The sequence below is a fragment of the Manacus candei genome, unplaced genomic scaffold (genome assembly GCF_025592945.1).
Source record: "Manacus candei isolate 608988 ecotype Guabito, Panama unplaced genomic scaffold, ASM2559294v1 h1tg000018l, whole genome shotgun sequence".
NCBI classification, from domain to species: Eukaryota; Metazoa; Chordata; class Aves; order Passeriformes; family Pipridae; genus Manacus; species Manacus candei.
Window position 1 is genome coordinate 2,837,997 of NW_026138066.1, and position 15,002 is coordinate 2,852,998.

Sequence of the window (15,002 nt, forward strand, 5' to 3'; positions counted from 1 at the left end):
TCTTAAACTCTTTCTTACATCAATGTATTCTTGACACAAATCTTCTTATCTGAAACAATTATCCAATGTTTTATTTCTTCTATAATACATGACATGTATTATCTTTCCCATTTCTGTAAATCATCATTTGATATCCATAATATTATACTGTTTATTAATAACACCATAAAATACTGAGAGAAACTATACTTTTTGATCAGGTGCTTGCTATCAAACTTTGAGGATGATTCTCTGATGCGAAGGGTCAGCAAGCTGATTTGACTAAAGGAAAACAGAAAAAACCTAATTTTGAAAATAATTTTGAATATTTGAAACTCTCTATGTATCTGTGTAGTCATTTGCTTTCATTTTAGATAGACATAAAATAAGGACTTTAATATTTTTTCTGATTTAAATGACACAGATACTCTGTGTTTGTTTCTTCATTATGTATTTCTAGTCCTTCTTGCTAAGCCCATTGGCATCTAGTGGCACTTGTTTCCCACTCTTGACATCTCATCCTTGCATATAACTCCCTCATTTACTACCAAATTGCCTTAATTCTCAGTTTCCTCTTTCCCACGCTTCAGTTCTAGCAAATTTCCAAAGCCAACCCCTCTATATGCTTAGAGGCATATTAAACTTCTGTAATTTTTTTTTCTATCACATTGTCACATCTTATACCTCTGATTCCCAAGGAACCAGAAATTAAGAAAAAAAAATGTTCACAGATCAGAGCAGATAACCCAAGATAATGAATTTTTTTTGGTGGATGTCATGTACTAGTGCTCCTGTATACTTTACTATTAAAAGCAGGTAAGAAGAATTATTTCTCCTTGCAAATTGTTGCTCAGCTTCAACTAAAGGAGCAGCATAGATCTATCACTTCTCTTTAATAAGGTAAATTTATGAACTAGCCTGGTGTTTTGCCATCCATCCTCCTTGGCTATGGCTTTGATACTTATCTATTGCTTATATAAATCTTACATAAATTTAACTCATAAGACAGGAAGCACAATCTACCCTGCATTTGGTTACGTTCACTGAAAGCACAGTAGAACCATATTGCGTGTGGGAACAAAAATGTCTTAAATACTTAGCTCTGCATAATTCTTCCTCTTGTGCTTCATGTGTGCATGTGACTGCGTATGCATTTCTTTGTAGCTTACTGAAGGGGAAAGTATTTTAAAGAAAGACATATGACTTTTCAAGTAGATCATGCATGTGAAGAGGAGATGAGGAAAAAAATCCTTTTGATGATAGAGACTGAAAGACAGCCATTAGCAGCTCGTCTGCAACTTCCCAAGAGGGTTATTATTCAATTCATTCCTTTAAATGGCATCATGAAGTCCAGACCCTGAGAAAATCACAATGGCCAGGTGCTTGGGCTGATGCCTCCGGAGTGATAAAAAATGCTATTTGGAAAACCGATATATGTCCTTTACTGATCAGTGTGTTCATATAACCTGAGTGACTCAGACAGGTTCTGATCCAGCTTTCAACACACAAACAAAAGAATAACTAAGGTATATTCACATTTTTTCCAGTAGCTTCTGTCATTAGTGCATTTGAATCAGGTGCTTAGTTCATCAGTGAAAAAAACCACAGATAAAACATTGCAATAGATTTTGAAACTGACTTTCTGTTTTAAACCCCATAAAATTAGAAAGAGCTCTCATTTTCTATTAACAAAGACATTCACAATAGCTATGTTGTAATTCATTATCTGAATAACATTTTGAATATCATTGCACAAAGAAATGAGTTTAACTGCATTTTCTCAAATTCTTTTTCAAATTATAGTAGTGAATTCAAATCCGTACAAATACTACTTTTGGATGAATATTGCATGCTTTAAAATAAGCAATGAATAAGAAAGTACAAACCCAGGTAGGAATATAAATCAGGAGTTAAATCTACTTAACCTTGCAATGTCTTGATCATTACGAAAGGGATCACAAATACCTGCCAATAAGTAGGATGTAAACATTGGGGCTGCCATTATAACTGTAGATAATAGTATGTAATTTTGAAATAATACAGACTGAATATGACACGTTTCTCAGCAGCATCAGCTACTTGAATTTTGAATTGTCCTTTATGAAAAGTGACCGAAATCTTAATCCTTTGAAAGTTAAAACCAGTGAAAGACAAAAATCATTGAAGATGACTTTAAGGACACAAGCCCTTTTGGCTGTAGGCTGCAATAGAACCTTTTATATTTAAGTAAATACTTCTCTTCCCCTCATCTTTAATATGTTGAAAAACGTTGACCTTACTTCTATTAATAATCTTGGTATAATACTTTTCAGTCTTTTTTTAAATCCAGGACCATATCTGTATGATACAAATGCAGTGGACTGCAGAGATATCCAAGCTAGCTCTGAACAATGTGAGATGGGAGAATCAAGGAAAAGACCCAGGACAATGCTGCTGTCCTATTTCTGGCACATTAATCACACTGATAGGTCTATATGGCACAGCACTGCATTGGCTCTTACGCCCGAGAATGGTAACAAAATGTGCTTTACAGGGAAAATATTTCTAAAATGTTTTTGATCTTCAATATCTTTAAAGCTAAAATGACTGCCATTCAGTCCCCTTTAACTATTAAAATCAGTTGAGCACAGAAGACAAATTTGATACATTCTTGGGAATTTTAATTGGAAATATTGACTCCTCATAATATCCTATAGAGCAATGTAGAAGGAGAAAAAAAAGATTTTTAAACATTTAAAAGAAAAATGATTTCTCCTTTGCACACTGCTGAACAGATTTACTTGAAAAACACAGTATTCTTTTAAAAGCATTAAATAGTACTGCAGTCCTTGAAAACATTATGTAATAAATTCTGCAGCATTATTTCTTTACAAAAAAGGGATACTTCTTTATGATTTTATATCACTTCCAATTTCTTCAAAGTAAAGACAGAAGTATTGCTTTACAATGGTAACACAATTATGTTCTTGTTTGCTTTTATCTATCATCAACTTGAATTATTTTATATTGACCTTCAATCAACACAATCTGCTTTAAAATGCCATAGGCTAAAACTGTGAGAGGTAGGTTTTGTGGGCAGAAAATGCAAACATTTGAAACAAGCCATTTATTCCAGCACAAGTATCACAAATATTGTCTAGGAAATAAAATACTCATAATGAAAACATTTTAGAGCAACTATCTTTTACTACAGTCCTAAGACTCACATTTCAGAGGCCAAATTCAAAAATAGGATGTGTGTAAAATTTCTAAATTAATATCAGCTTAAAAAAAATACAATAGAAATCCAATTTTTTTGCTGGCTCAACACTGAAAAGGTTAAGCTGGTAAAATATAACTCTTTATTCAAGGCTCTTCTAAGCTACTGAAGGCAGAACAAGTTGTTGCCTAGGACAACAAAATATTTAGTGACTATTTTATCTGTTTTTGTAGAGAACTTGTGGGCTGGCAGAAGAGGTTATTTTGCAGTGGTTTTAAAGGAAATAAGAAGTCTATTGTACTCCCTGGAAAGGAGACCACATTCTAAAACTTGAAATATGAACCTTCTGATAGAACACTGAGATTTTAGACAGAAAATCAAATGATAAGGCAATTTATTTGCTCTCTGAATGGAGGGAGATTTCGTTAGGATATTTCAGAGTCAGTACGCTCTCTGGTAATTGGCAGGGCAGGTTGCTTTACAATGTAAGATAATTTTTTTATTAAATCAATCATTTGTGCTTTTTACTGTGTTACAGGACAAGAAAATGATCCTGCAGGTGGAATACAATAGGTGCTAAAATTGCTCAGCTTTGATTATTAGTACTAAAAATGGCTGCCAATCACTACCTGATTATAATTTGTTTGAAGAGATCGTGGAGGGGAGAGAAGGAAAGAAATAAAAGAGAAAAGGAGAGGGGGACAGCTCTGGTTTTAAGAATTTTAAAGCAAATATTTGCCTCTGAAAAGAGGGAAAAGTGATTGTTAAAAAATCATATCATTTTGATAGGACTAAAATCCTTGTATTTAGAAATAAATGCAGGATATCAGAAACATTAAAAAATCTGCAGAATTCAATGGCTAGATGTACAGATCAAACATGGTTATTTTACTATCACTTTTAAATCAGGAAACAGTATTATTTTGTTATTGCCATAGCATAAGGAAATAACAGAATTAGGAAAATTACTTCAAAGTACTTTTATCATGTCTTCTATTTAAATAACCTCTAGTGCAAAATGACACTAGAGGATTACAAAAGAATCGTTATACTACCAAAAAACTGTCATTACATTGTTCACAGAGCAAACGTTTCCTCTTTCTCTCTTTCTTTACCATGTTGTATTGTAAACTGAATAAAACACTGTATTTGAACTAAAAGATTTGTTTTTCCTCCCACTGCTCTGGAGTCTGAGCACTGCCATGATCCAAGGTGGGAGTGAGAAGAGGTAAACAGTACATGGTTAAAAAAATTGCCATGGTTTATGTCATCTGCTGCAAGGAACAGTACAGAGGAAAGAGAATGATGTACTGAAAAAGTATTTTCATTAGCATAACGAACAGATGGAAGTTTACATATCAAATCACTCAAAGGCTAGAAGATCACTACCTATGCAAAATGTTAAACATGTTATGAAGTTAAAATATTGGCACATGGATTTGTTGAGGATACAAGCTTTCAATGAGATTTCTAGAAACAGCCACTGCAATACTACAAAATAACAACGATTTCTAAATTATAAGTAACATCCATAGTACTTTAGGAACTGAGTGACTAATGGAGCTGCTATCAGTATTCAAAGCAGAAAAGAATCTGACTGCAGAATAATTTTCAAATGCAAGATTCAAAGGAAAAAATCCACTATATGATTACAATTGATAAGTATTTAATTATTGCAAAAGAAACAAAGATATACAGTACTTAAACCCTTTTGAGATCTCTGTGAGAGCCCTGGATGAAAAAAATCTACACAACTATTGTGTATGGGCAAAAAAAATGCTGTTTGTATAACACCTCATAACTTTTTTTGTACACGCAATGAACCTACTGATTCAATTTAAAATGGAAAAAAAGTATTTTGGACAATTATCCTTTGTATTTGCAACCATAGCAGCTAATACATATTAATATAACTTCATTTGTTGCATTGTTCTACTAATGCAGGAGCAACTGAACAAATCCCTATACATGTCTTACCTCACGAAGAAATAATGTGTCATGATGAAAGCTATTCAGTTCCATACTGATCTTCAGAGTTTTTGATGTGAAACATATGAAAAACTACCTTGTTGTCAAAAGAATGCTTAATATTTGGTCCTATATTTATATTAATTACGATAGTTTTGCAAACAGATGAGCCAAAGAATTTGAATGGATACCGAAGGTGTCCTTCATATTTCCTCAAACCAATCAAGGCCATGCACTAACCATTTCAAAATTGTAGTTATTGAATACAAAAATCACCACAAATGTAGCAGAAAAGGTTTTCTTAGATGTCTTAGTGCATCTCATAAATAGACTACTACTTTACTAATGAGTGAGAAGACCCAAAGTTCAGTCGGCCTGGCAGAGAATTTTAAAGATTCCCGTAAAACTTTCAAACACTAGAAATTTTTTATCTTCAGTAAAACAGGCACATTTTATTTTTACAAGATGTCAAAGGCATTCTCAAGCATTTCAGAATGTGCTTGAGAAACGTTGAAATTTAGAAACTCTGAAATACAAGACTTCTGGTTTTGCACCAGTACATCAACATGGTTGTCTTGAAAGAAGTATTGGTTCACATAAATTATCTTCCAGTACCTTATCGAGTACTCTAGGAATATGGTCCTGAATGTCTGGAAAGAGTGAACAAAGAAAAAGTCCTACAGACGGTTTTCTACACTCAACAACTATAGAAGATATTTTTAATTATCTAACAACTTGAGATCCCACAGCTTATTGCTAATGCAGCTTCATGGTCTTGAAAGCTCTCCTGATCATCAAATATGTTGGAGCCATTTAGAAAGCAACTACAGGAAGAGCTATGGGCATCTTTATCAGTCAGGAGTATCCCTGGGAGATCAGAAAGGACTGTGACTCCAAGCACTCTTAGTTCTTTTCAGTGATATGACATCTAGCAAGAGGCTCTGAGGTAGAGAGGCAAAAGAACAGGAATTGTAATTCTGCAGTCACAGTGTCTGAGAATATGTTATTGAGATGTAATGTTTCATTCCTTTCCAAAAACTGCAGAGTGGCATGCTTGGGAAATTAAGTAACAACAAGAGAAGAAGAGTCACAGAGTAATTTTTCAAACAGAATCTGAAGGACAGCCCTCCTAAGAAAAAGGCATCTTTTCATGCTATATAGCATGGGAAATTAAGCTGTCAAGTGAGCACTGTACAAAATCCATCCAATTGGTGTGTACTACCCAGTAAAATTGTGGAGTTACTATCTGGAGTTACTACTTGTTGGAGTAGATGAGAGGGCTGCAAAGCGAGAGACTAACCTGATCAAGGAATCTGAATGCAGTACGTGGTTCATATTAAAGTTCTTTAAGCAGAGACTGTAAGATGTATGGATGTGGTAGGTGTATTAGTCAGCTAAGGCCTCATGAGAGCTTTGGGAACTAAGCTGGACACAGTGGTTTCTATTAGACCTATAGGCTCAAGCTACATATGTATACAAAAAGAACTCTGACCTTGAAATTAGACATGTATCACTGGCACTCTGCAACTGTACTGGAGCTGTAAAGAGAAGGACCAGATAGATACAGAACAAGGATTTCTGGAAGTATGAAATTGCTAAATGAAGTAAGACTCTTTGGTTTACAAATCAGATGATTGAAAGGAGAAATTATAAAAGTATGTAAAATGAACCACAGCACAGAAAAAATAAACAGAGAAGGAATTCAAGGATGAATTTGCTGAACTGCTAGCAATGATGTATAACTTTTCCCTTAAAAACTTGTTATCTGAGGACTGAAGAGTGACAAAATTGATGCCAATTTTTGAAAACAGTTTCATGGAAGATTCATGGAAATACTAGCCTGTCTCAGGCAAAACAGGAATGTGAAAATGCACACATGGATAAATACAACCAGGAAGAGTTAAAGTGACTGCATGTAAGGATACCTCATATCTCAAGAACCTATTGTTGTTCTTTAAAACAGTCAAAAATATGTAGAGAATCTGCTTGTTTACATGAATTTTTAAAGTCTTCTGATGAAGCCACTCTTAAAAGGCTTTTAAGAAAAAAAAAAACCACAAAACAGCAGTTATGACATTAAGCCATAAGAAGAGGTTGTGCCATGGAGAAATAGCTGGTTAAACCAGGAAACTGCAGGAGAAAATGCAGTTTTCAAAGTGGAAGAAGATTCCTAGTGAATTCCTGAAGAGATCTGTGAATGGACCTCTGCAGCTCAATGTATTTACACTTTCTGTAGGAAAGCAGACTAGCAGTAAGATCACAAAACTTGATGATGATAAGAGGTTGAAAAGTCAAGGACCAGCTGGGAAGAACTGGCCCAATTCCAAAAGTCCCTGAGCTGAAAACTATTATTAAAAGAATGCTATGCTGATAATATGCTTGTCCTATCCATGTAACCTTCCCTGGTCATTTGTTTATGATGATTTTTATAGCCACCACGGAGGATTAGGTAGATGGACTGATCTGCTTCACTAAGGCCATTTTTAGACTTTTTCATTCCTCCAGTACAAATTCTAGTGGGCTGTGGTGCAATAATCACGCAGCAGCTTTAAATAAAACTAAAGAACATATAATATATTGTGGATCTTGTCAGTGATGTTGTGCAGGGTCCAAAGTATTTAGCTATAAACTAATGGAAGGCAGCCCATTGGCAGCTAATTTCTCTCTTCTAGTATCTTTGCTCTGACCCTGAATGGCAATCATTACACCTTAAGGAAAACCAGGAATGCAAGTTGGGAGAGAGTATCAAGAACACTTCCCCAAAAGCTCAAAATCTGGACAGTAATTGAACCATTTGGTAAAGATTAATTTTACAGAAGACAAAGCCCGAATCATCCATATGAAAGAAGTATGCATGAAAAAAGAAGCTCACAGTGCAGGATGAACTAATTGAGAAGAAATGTAAACCAGGCCACTTCCATGTAACCCTCCTCCCAGGAGTTCAGCTATCTGTGATTCCAGACCTACTTTCAGTACAGCGCAGCTGTGCAACCGTTCTCAGTTTCCTTCTGAGAAAATTGCTAGGGCGTGAGAGGGAGCTGTGAGAGAGTACACAGGCTGGAAGCATTTGAGATAAGAAAGGTAAAGTTGCAGACATAAGTAAGATTGCTGAGACAGGGAAAACCTAGCACCTCAAAGATTCACGAATAAAAACACTCACATGAAGAGGTATAAAATCCTAACAAAAAAAAGGAAATCAGAATACAGCAATTCAGCAACATCACAGATCAGTCTGTTCCAGTGAGCCCCAGAGGCCATACCTGAGCTATGACTACTTGCCCATTAAATTGAGTGACTCATTTGGTGGGGGTTGATTTAATGCCTAGCTCATTAGTCCCACAATGTATTGTGTGTTAGAGGATAAATAACTTGCTTTGTGCTTTTAAGCTGTTTATATCTTGCCTGAAGAATCTCTACGGTAAAAGTTCCCTGAAGACAGGGAGTCCCAAGGGGGAAGGTTATGTAAGTAATCCAGAATAACAGACAAGAATAATATGATTAGTCATGTAGAAGAGCGTTTATACTTTAAAGCAAGGGTGCACACTTTAGATGGGTTAGGGGATTACAGAACATACTGGACTTTTTTTCAGTAGATGATATATATTTCAGAAAAGTTCCTCATAGCTACAGCACTGAATAAATGATATCTGAATCAGGATACAGAATTTGATCCATCTAATGAGCCCAGAAATCTGGGAGACAAAAACAGAAGTGTTGGGAAAGCTGATGCTGGGAGAAGGCATTCTGAATACTTGCAATCCCAGGGTAAGAAAACTAGAACAATACTTCCCAAAAAGCACATCCCAGACGGAAATGGATCTGGAAAAATTCTAAATTATCTACAAGAAAATTAATTAGTGAAACAAAAGCTAAACTTCAAAGTCTGAAGGTCTGTGTCCTGCGTTAAAAAGGGTTTTCCCCTGGAGTTGGAAAGTGTTTAACTCCAGGGGGGTGGTGTTCTTGGTGTTGACCCAATCAGTGCCCCTGCAAAATTAAAACATATCACAGTAGACCAGAAAAGAAGGGAGAAGATGACACAGTTGGAGGAGAAGTAGTCATGTTTTAGGCCACGAGGAGAGAGGGGCCAGGAGCCTTGCTGGGGGCCAAGGCCCCCCAGCTCTGGTTGGGGGCTGCAGGAACTTGGAACAGTGTTAAACTGGGTCAAGTACTGTGGCTAAAAGCTGGGGGGGTTTCCTTGCTGTGAGTGGACAGCCAGAGACACTGAGATGGCGGCAGAGCAGCACTGAACAGAGATCTGTGGTTGAGAGTCAAAGAAGATAACAAGCAGCAGAGATGGCATGGAACCAAGCTGAGAGACGCAGAGCTGTCCGACGGAGAGAGAGAGGACCAAGCTCAGCGGAGGCTGTTTGGGGGTGAGACTTGGCTTTATTTCCCCAAACCCTTTGGAGATCCCTTTTTTTGGAAGAGGAGGGGGTGGACTTCCACTTGAAGGGAGTCCTGAAATGCAGAGATGTCCTGGAGCTGGACCGGGATGGCCAGGAGGAACACAGGGGAGGAAGATGCTTTCCTTTCCCCCTTTGCCATACTGGCAGTTTGAGACGGAGCAAAGGAGCTCTGGTAGAATGCTTGGGGCAAAGACTGAACTGAGAGCTGCCCTAAACGTTCTGACTTAGGAGGAGCTTGAATCCCCCAAGGATTCACGGGATGCCCTGCATTCTGTGATATGACCATGGTGAAGCGAGTGTTTGTCCCTGCGGGCAGTCCACGGGCGAGACCTTCGGTTGGAGCTGAAGGGCTGAGAGGGGTGAGAGAGAGACCCTTGCGTTGTAATGGAGAGAGAGAGAAAGATATTTTCCAGCTACAACAACTCCAGCTACGACTGCTGCCTTGAAGAGGAGAGACACTGCTGCCCTGGAAGTGGAAAGGATCTTTCCTTCTTCCCTTCTGAACTTTTATTGGAGGGAAAGGAGGGACCTAATGTAAATATGTTGCTTTACCTTAGGAGAGATAGTTAGAATTGTGTATATAATGTATTATAGTATTTATAGTATTTATGTGGTATAATTCCCTTTCCCCCATACTGAGTTGTGTTATGTCTGGAAAACCCTTTCACACTGAAATAAATTGTAGGAGGGAGGCTTGGACTTGGAAATTGGATTTTTGAGGGTCTCAAACCGCCACAGTCTGACCTGTTGAAAAAGGGCTGAGAATGCCGGTGGGAGCTCACATGAAAAAAAAAACACTTTTAAAATTACTCTTCTGATTCAAATGCTTTTAGAAATTGCTGCTTGACTGAGTTTGAAGAAACACTCTCTCTCTCTCTCTATATATATACATATACATATACACACAGAGAAGTCTGAAAGAAACTAGCATGTCAGATCAGACATTACCTTGCTGGAATAATTTGCAATAAATTTCAGGAAGTTGCATATTAAATTTGTTTCTTAATGCCAGTGAGCCAGCTAGAGGACAAGAAAAGCTGAGGGAAGACGGCCTTTACCACCAATGCCTCAGACCTTCTCTCTCTCTTATATGCTTGGTGTTCTCTTTGCAGTGTTTGTAAATGTCCTTGCCTAGATGGTAACTTACAAGAATAATAAAGCTGTGTTGGAAATAGAGTAAGAACTGTTCTTAGGAAGACAAGAAGATTCAAAGTTCTGATCATGCCGATGTCCTATGGGAGTAAGGGGTAACTCATGAAGGATAACTTTAATCATAGAATCATCTAAGTTGGAAAAGACTTTTAAGTTCATTGAGTTCAACCATAAACCTAACGCTGTCAGTGCCACTAAACTATATCCCTAAGTGCCACACCTACATGTTTTTGAAATAGCTCCAGGGATGGTGACTCAACCACTTCCCTGGGCAGCCTGTTCCAATGCTTGACAACCCTTTTGGTGAAGAACTTTTTCCTAATACCCAATTCGAACCTTGAGGCTATTTCTTTCATTCTAATGTTTGTTACCTGGGAGAAGAGACTGAGCCCCACCTGGCTACAACCTCCTTCAAGGTAAATGTAGAGAGTAATATGCCTCCTTTTCTCCAAGCTAAACAACCCCAGCTCCCTCAGCTGCTCTTCACAGGACTTATGCTTCAGACTCTTCACCAGCTTCGTTGCCCTTCTCTGGATATGCTCCAGTGCCTCAATGTTTTTTTTGTAGTGAGGGGTAGAAACAGATTTGAAGGTAGAGATAATATCCCCTCACTACAGGGACCCATGGATTATTTCCCAATGGCTAAATGGAAAGAAGTACCAAATACAAACACAGAGATTCCTAGCACCAAATCAGGTATGTCTTTTCTGTCAAGTTTAGTGGCTGAAACTGTTCAAAATTATAGCTAAAATGAAGAAGTTATCACTTCTGTAGCCCTTAACATATTTTTATTGCATATTTGAACATAAGTTTAAATTTAACTTCTTGTTCCACATACAACTTAAGCACCAAGAGCCACCAAAACAAGGGTACTTTGAATTCTTTTCAGGATGCTGAGTCTGGTTTTATTCTTATTTTCAAATGCCTGAATTTTGACCTACTCAAGTGAAGAGTTCTGTTCCAGACTTAGTGGCTTTGACCTTTATGCGTTCTTTTATGAAACACTTTCTGTAATAAGCTTTTCTTTGCCATCACCCGAATGGGAAGTGAGACCTTTGAAATCAATTTCAGACAGCAGGCCTGCTGGTCAGAGCTAAGTATCTTGTTCTGTCAGACTGCACAATGCTTCAAAACAATTTCTTGTCCATTTCTGAAAGATTCCCCTCAATTGAAAGAGAAAAGTAACAGTAAATAATTTTCTAAGCTATAGCTTTTCTCACTGAACATAATATCTTTACAGTTAGCTTAGCTACTGATTGGGGGGAATCAAATATATACTGGTTGGACTAAAATAGAAATGCATAGAATGTAGAACTTGTAGGAGTGACTTTTGGGAATGGTCCTGTGCAGGGCTAAGGGTTGGACTTGGTGATCCTTGTGGGTACCTTCCAACTCAGCATATTCTGTGATTTACTACGCTTTCGAACAACATAATTCAAACATATCAAGTGGGAAAAACATTTCTCTATATAGATTTCTGTATCTATACAAGTACTTATACAACTATTAAACAGCTTCTATTTGCAACTCATGGCAAGAGGGGGTGTTTTTCTAAGAAGCACAGACCTTCAATCAGAACATAATGTTAAGCTTTAAAATTAGAGGGATATATAGAGGTCTGGTTTATACTAGTTTTACAGAAGTGTATTCCTGTTAACTTCAGTGCAGGTACTCTCCTTTTCATCAGCTTAAGCAAGGTTGGAATAAAACCAAAAACCTTTAATGAAGTTTTAATGATCCACTTGGGGGAGCTAAAGGGTAATCTGTTTCCAAATCGATTATGACAAAATGTTTGGGATGCAAAATTAAGTTATAGAATACAAGCAGAGTCTTCCACTTTTTTTTTCCAACTCAGTGCTAGTTGTTAATCTAACTTAGCTTCTCAGGCAAAGGGTCCCCAGTTCTTATTAAAATCCAGCCACTTACAGAAAAAAGCCACAGTTATAAATAGCTTAGCAGCAGACACCTATAATAGCATCAATCATATCCTGACTTTAATTATACAACTACAACATACACTGAATGCCACAGACATAACACATAAGGCAGAGTTTGGTCCTTACTCTACATTTTTGTGCCAGTTAACATTGACTGTATTGTAACAGCAAGAAAAGAAATTCTAGCATGCAATGGTTTTGTCTTTCAAGTGATATAACTCCATTTATATTTTTCTTTCTCTTCTTTTCTTTAGATGCCGGTCTCAGGCTATACCTACTTCTGCCTCATGCACCAGTTACTGTGTTGAAACATGGTTTTGCACCATAGTTATGTTCTTCATTTCTCCAGCCTGGGACACAGTGGGAACTGTTCCATAGTATAAAACTATACCAACTGTTTTATCCTATGTTTGATTGCCTATGATTAGAGGTAGCCCTATGACTGTTTGGGACTCAGGCACTAATCAGAAACAAAGATGCAGTATCTCCTACAATGGAAGGAAGAGCAGAGCCTTTTGTCTGTGAAGAATCAATAAAAATATGATATTGGGCTTTTCTTCATGTAGAGATTGTGCTAAAGGTCAGATAAACTGACAATACAGTTGATTTCAAAAGTCACAGCAGATCCAAAGCTACAATCATCTATCTTTCATAAGAGAAAACAACTCAGTTCCAGACACATAACTTACATGAAAATTCCACTGGCAAAGCTGTACAGTCAATGTCTTCATTGTAACAGCACAAACTTCATCTCATTACAAATTACCCTGCAGTGCAGTCCACACTAAAGTTTATGGTTGCCCAATTTGGGCATCGAATGTAATTGACTCATGTAAATAAAGTTTCAAGCAAAAGTGGTAATTAAAGAAAATACTGTGTTCTTTTAGCATTACCTAATAACTATACTTAAGGTTTCCTTGTTTTATGTTTACTTTAGACAGAGCATGTATAAAAAGTAAGCTGTAAGTATCTTTATAAGAAGTACTTTAAAACTCATGCTTTGTAGCCATAAACTCCCAAAACATATTTTTAATGTCGTTCAGCAGCCTGAAGGCAAACACAATCATGCTGATTGAATACCATGCTAAAGACAATGGCAAAGTAAATGGAAGTAAAGGTACAGTCAACCTAGGTACAGGCATAACAGCTGTAGTCATTAACAGTACCTGATGATAGTATTTGTAGTGAAAATTGCTTTCCTGCTTTCTCCTTGATGTATAAAGACAAGTACTACGTAATGTATTTAGGAGGAACTACTGCTATAAATTGATCAACTTACATTAATTAATTCAATCTCCCAGATTTTTTTCACAAGGTCCATCGATGTATAGCCATTAATTAGAAAGGATTTGGTATAGTCACCCAGTTCAATGGAATCCAGCCATTCAGCTACAGAGGTGGGGTTGTAGCCATCGTGACCGATCTGCTTCATCTGAAAAACAAGAATGAGCAAAAATTCCTGATTATACTCATTAAACATCTTTTAGAAAAGGAGTTATGGGTATTATTTTCTTTGGGTCAGTTATTCTCTGATCAACATTCTTTTAGTGATTAGTACAACATGAAATGATTGTGTGTGCAAAAGCAGTAATAAAACTTAATTGTCAATGGATATTTTTCTTATGGCTGCTTGCCTTTTACACCAGACTGTACCAAGACTGTAGCTGGAGTTCAATTCTTACTAGACAGAGAATCCACGAGTGGGAGAAGGCAAAAGGGTGGAAGAGACATTATTAATATCCTGACTGCACAAAAATGTCAGATTTGCACCTACAATTTCATAGAAGGGGAAGAAATTAGACTGAGAAATGGTTCTTTTGGTATCACTGCAAATGAAACACATCGCCTTGGTTATATTATTCCTAATTTATCTTTTCTACCAGGCTATCTGTTATTTTATAATGGTTGAAGCTGCACTGTACTTTTTCTGCCCCTAGGGAAGGTTTAAAAAAAGTCTCTTTCCTCTACCTGCTCACATTTTTCATGGAACTCCTGGGAATTTATCATATTTTAGATTGCTCACTGTCTGTAAAGCTGTTTGAGAGCGGACAATCGAATCAGATATTATTGGAATGGAATTGACAGAATGATGTGCACAGAAGTGCACCACTTGCATTTATATAGCAACACAGTCACCTAATCTCATAAATCTTGTTTTCATAAAAAACTAAGAAATACCACTGGCATCCTATTTTTCTGAATTTTGTTAAGCTACTAAGAAGTAAAAAGCTGCAATTTCTCTTTCAGAATTGCCTCTCAGTGACAAAAGTGAAGACTTTCAAGCTAGCCATTAAAGATAAAAATGTATAAAGCCTCTACCTGTGCAGTTTGTTATGCCATATTGTTTTTATGAATTTTAAA

General features: G+C 36.8%; 1 protein-coding gene across 10 annotated transcripts in view; it reads right to left on the bottom strand.

The window, feature by feature from the left end:
* Positions 1-15,002, bottom strand: part of ANKS1B (ankyrin repeat and sterile alpha motif domain containing 1B) — a 414,822-nt gene that overhangs the window by 139,793 nt on the left and 260,027 nt on the right. For all 10 annotated transcript variants that reach the window (XM_051784790.1, XM_051784791.1, XM_051784788.1 and 7 more), the window contains one exon: positions 13,921-14,073. In XM_051784790.1, the coding sequence (XP_051640750.1) occupies positions 13,921-14,073 (153 nt within the window). The remainder of the gene's footprint in view (positions 1-13,920; positions 14,074-15,002) is intronic.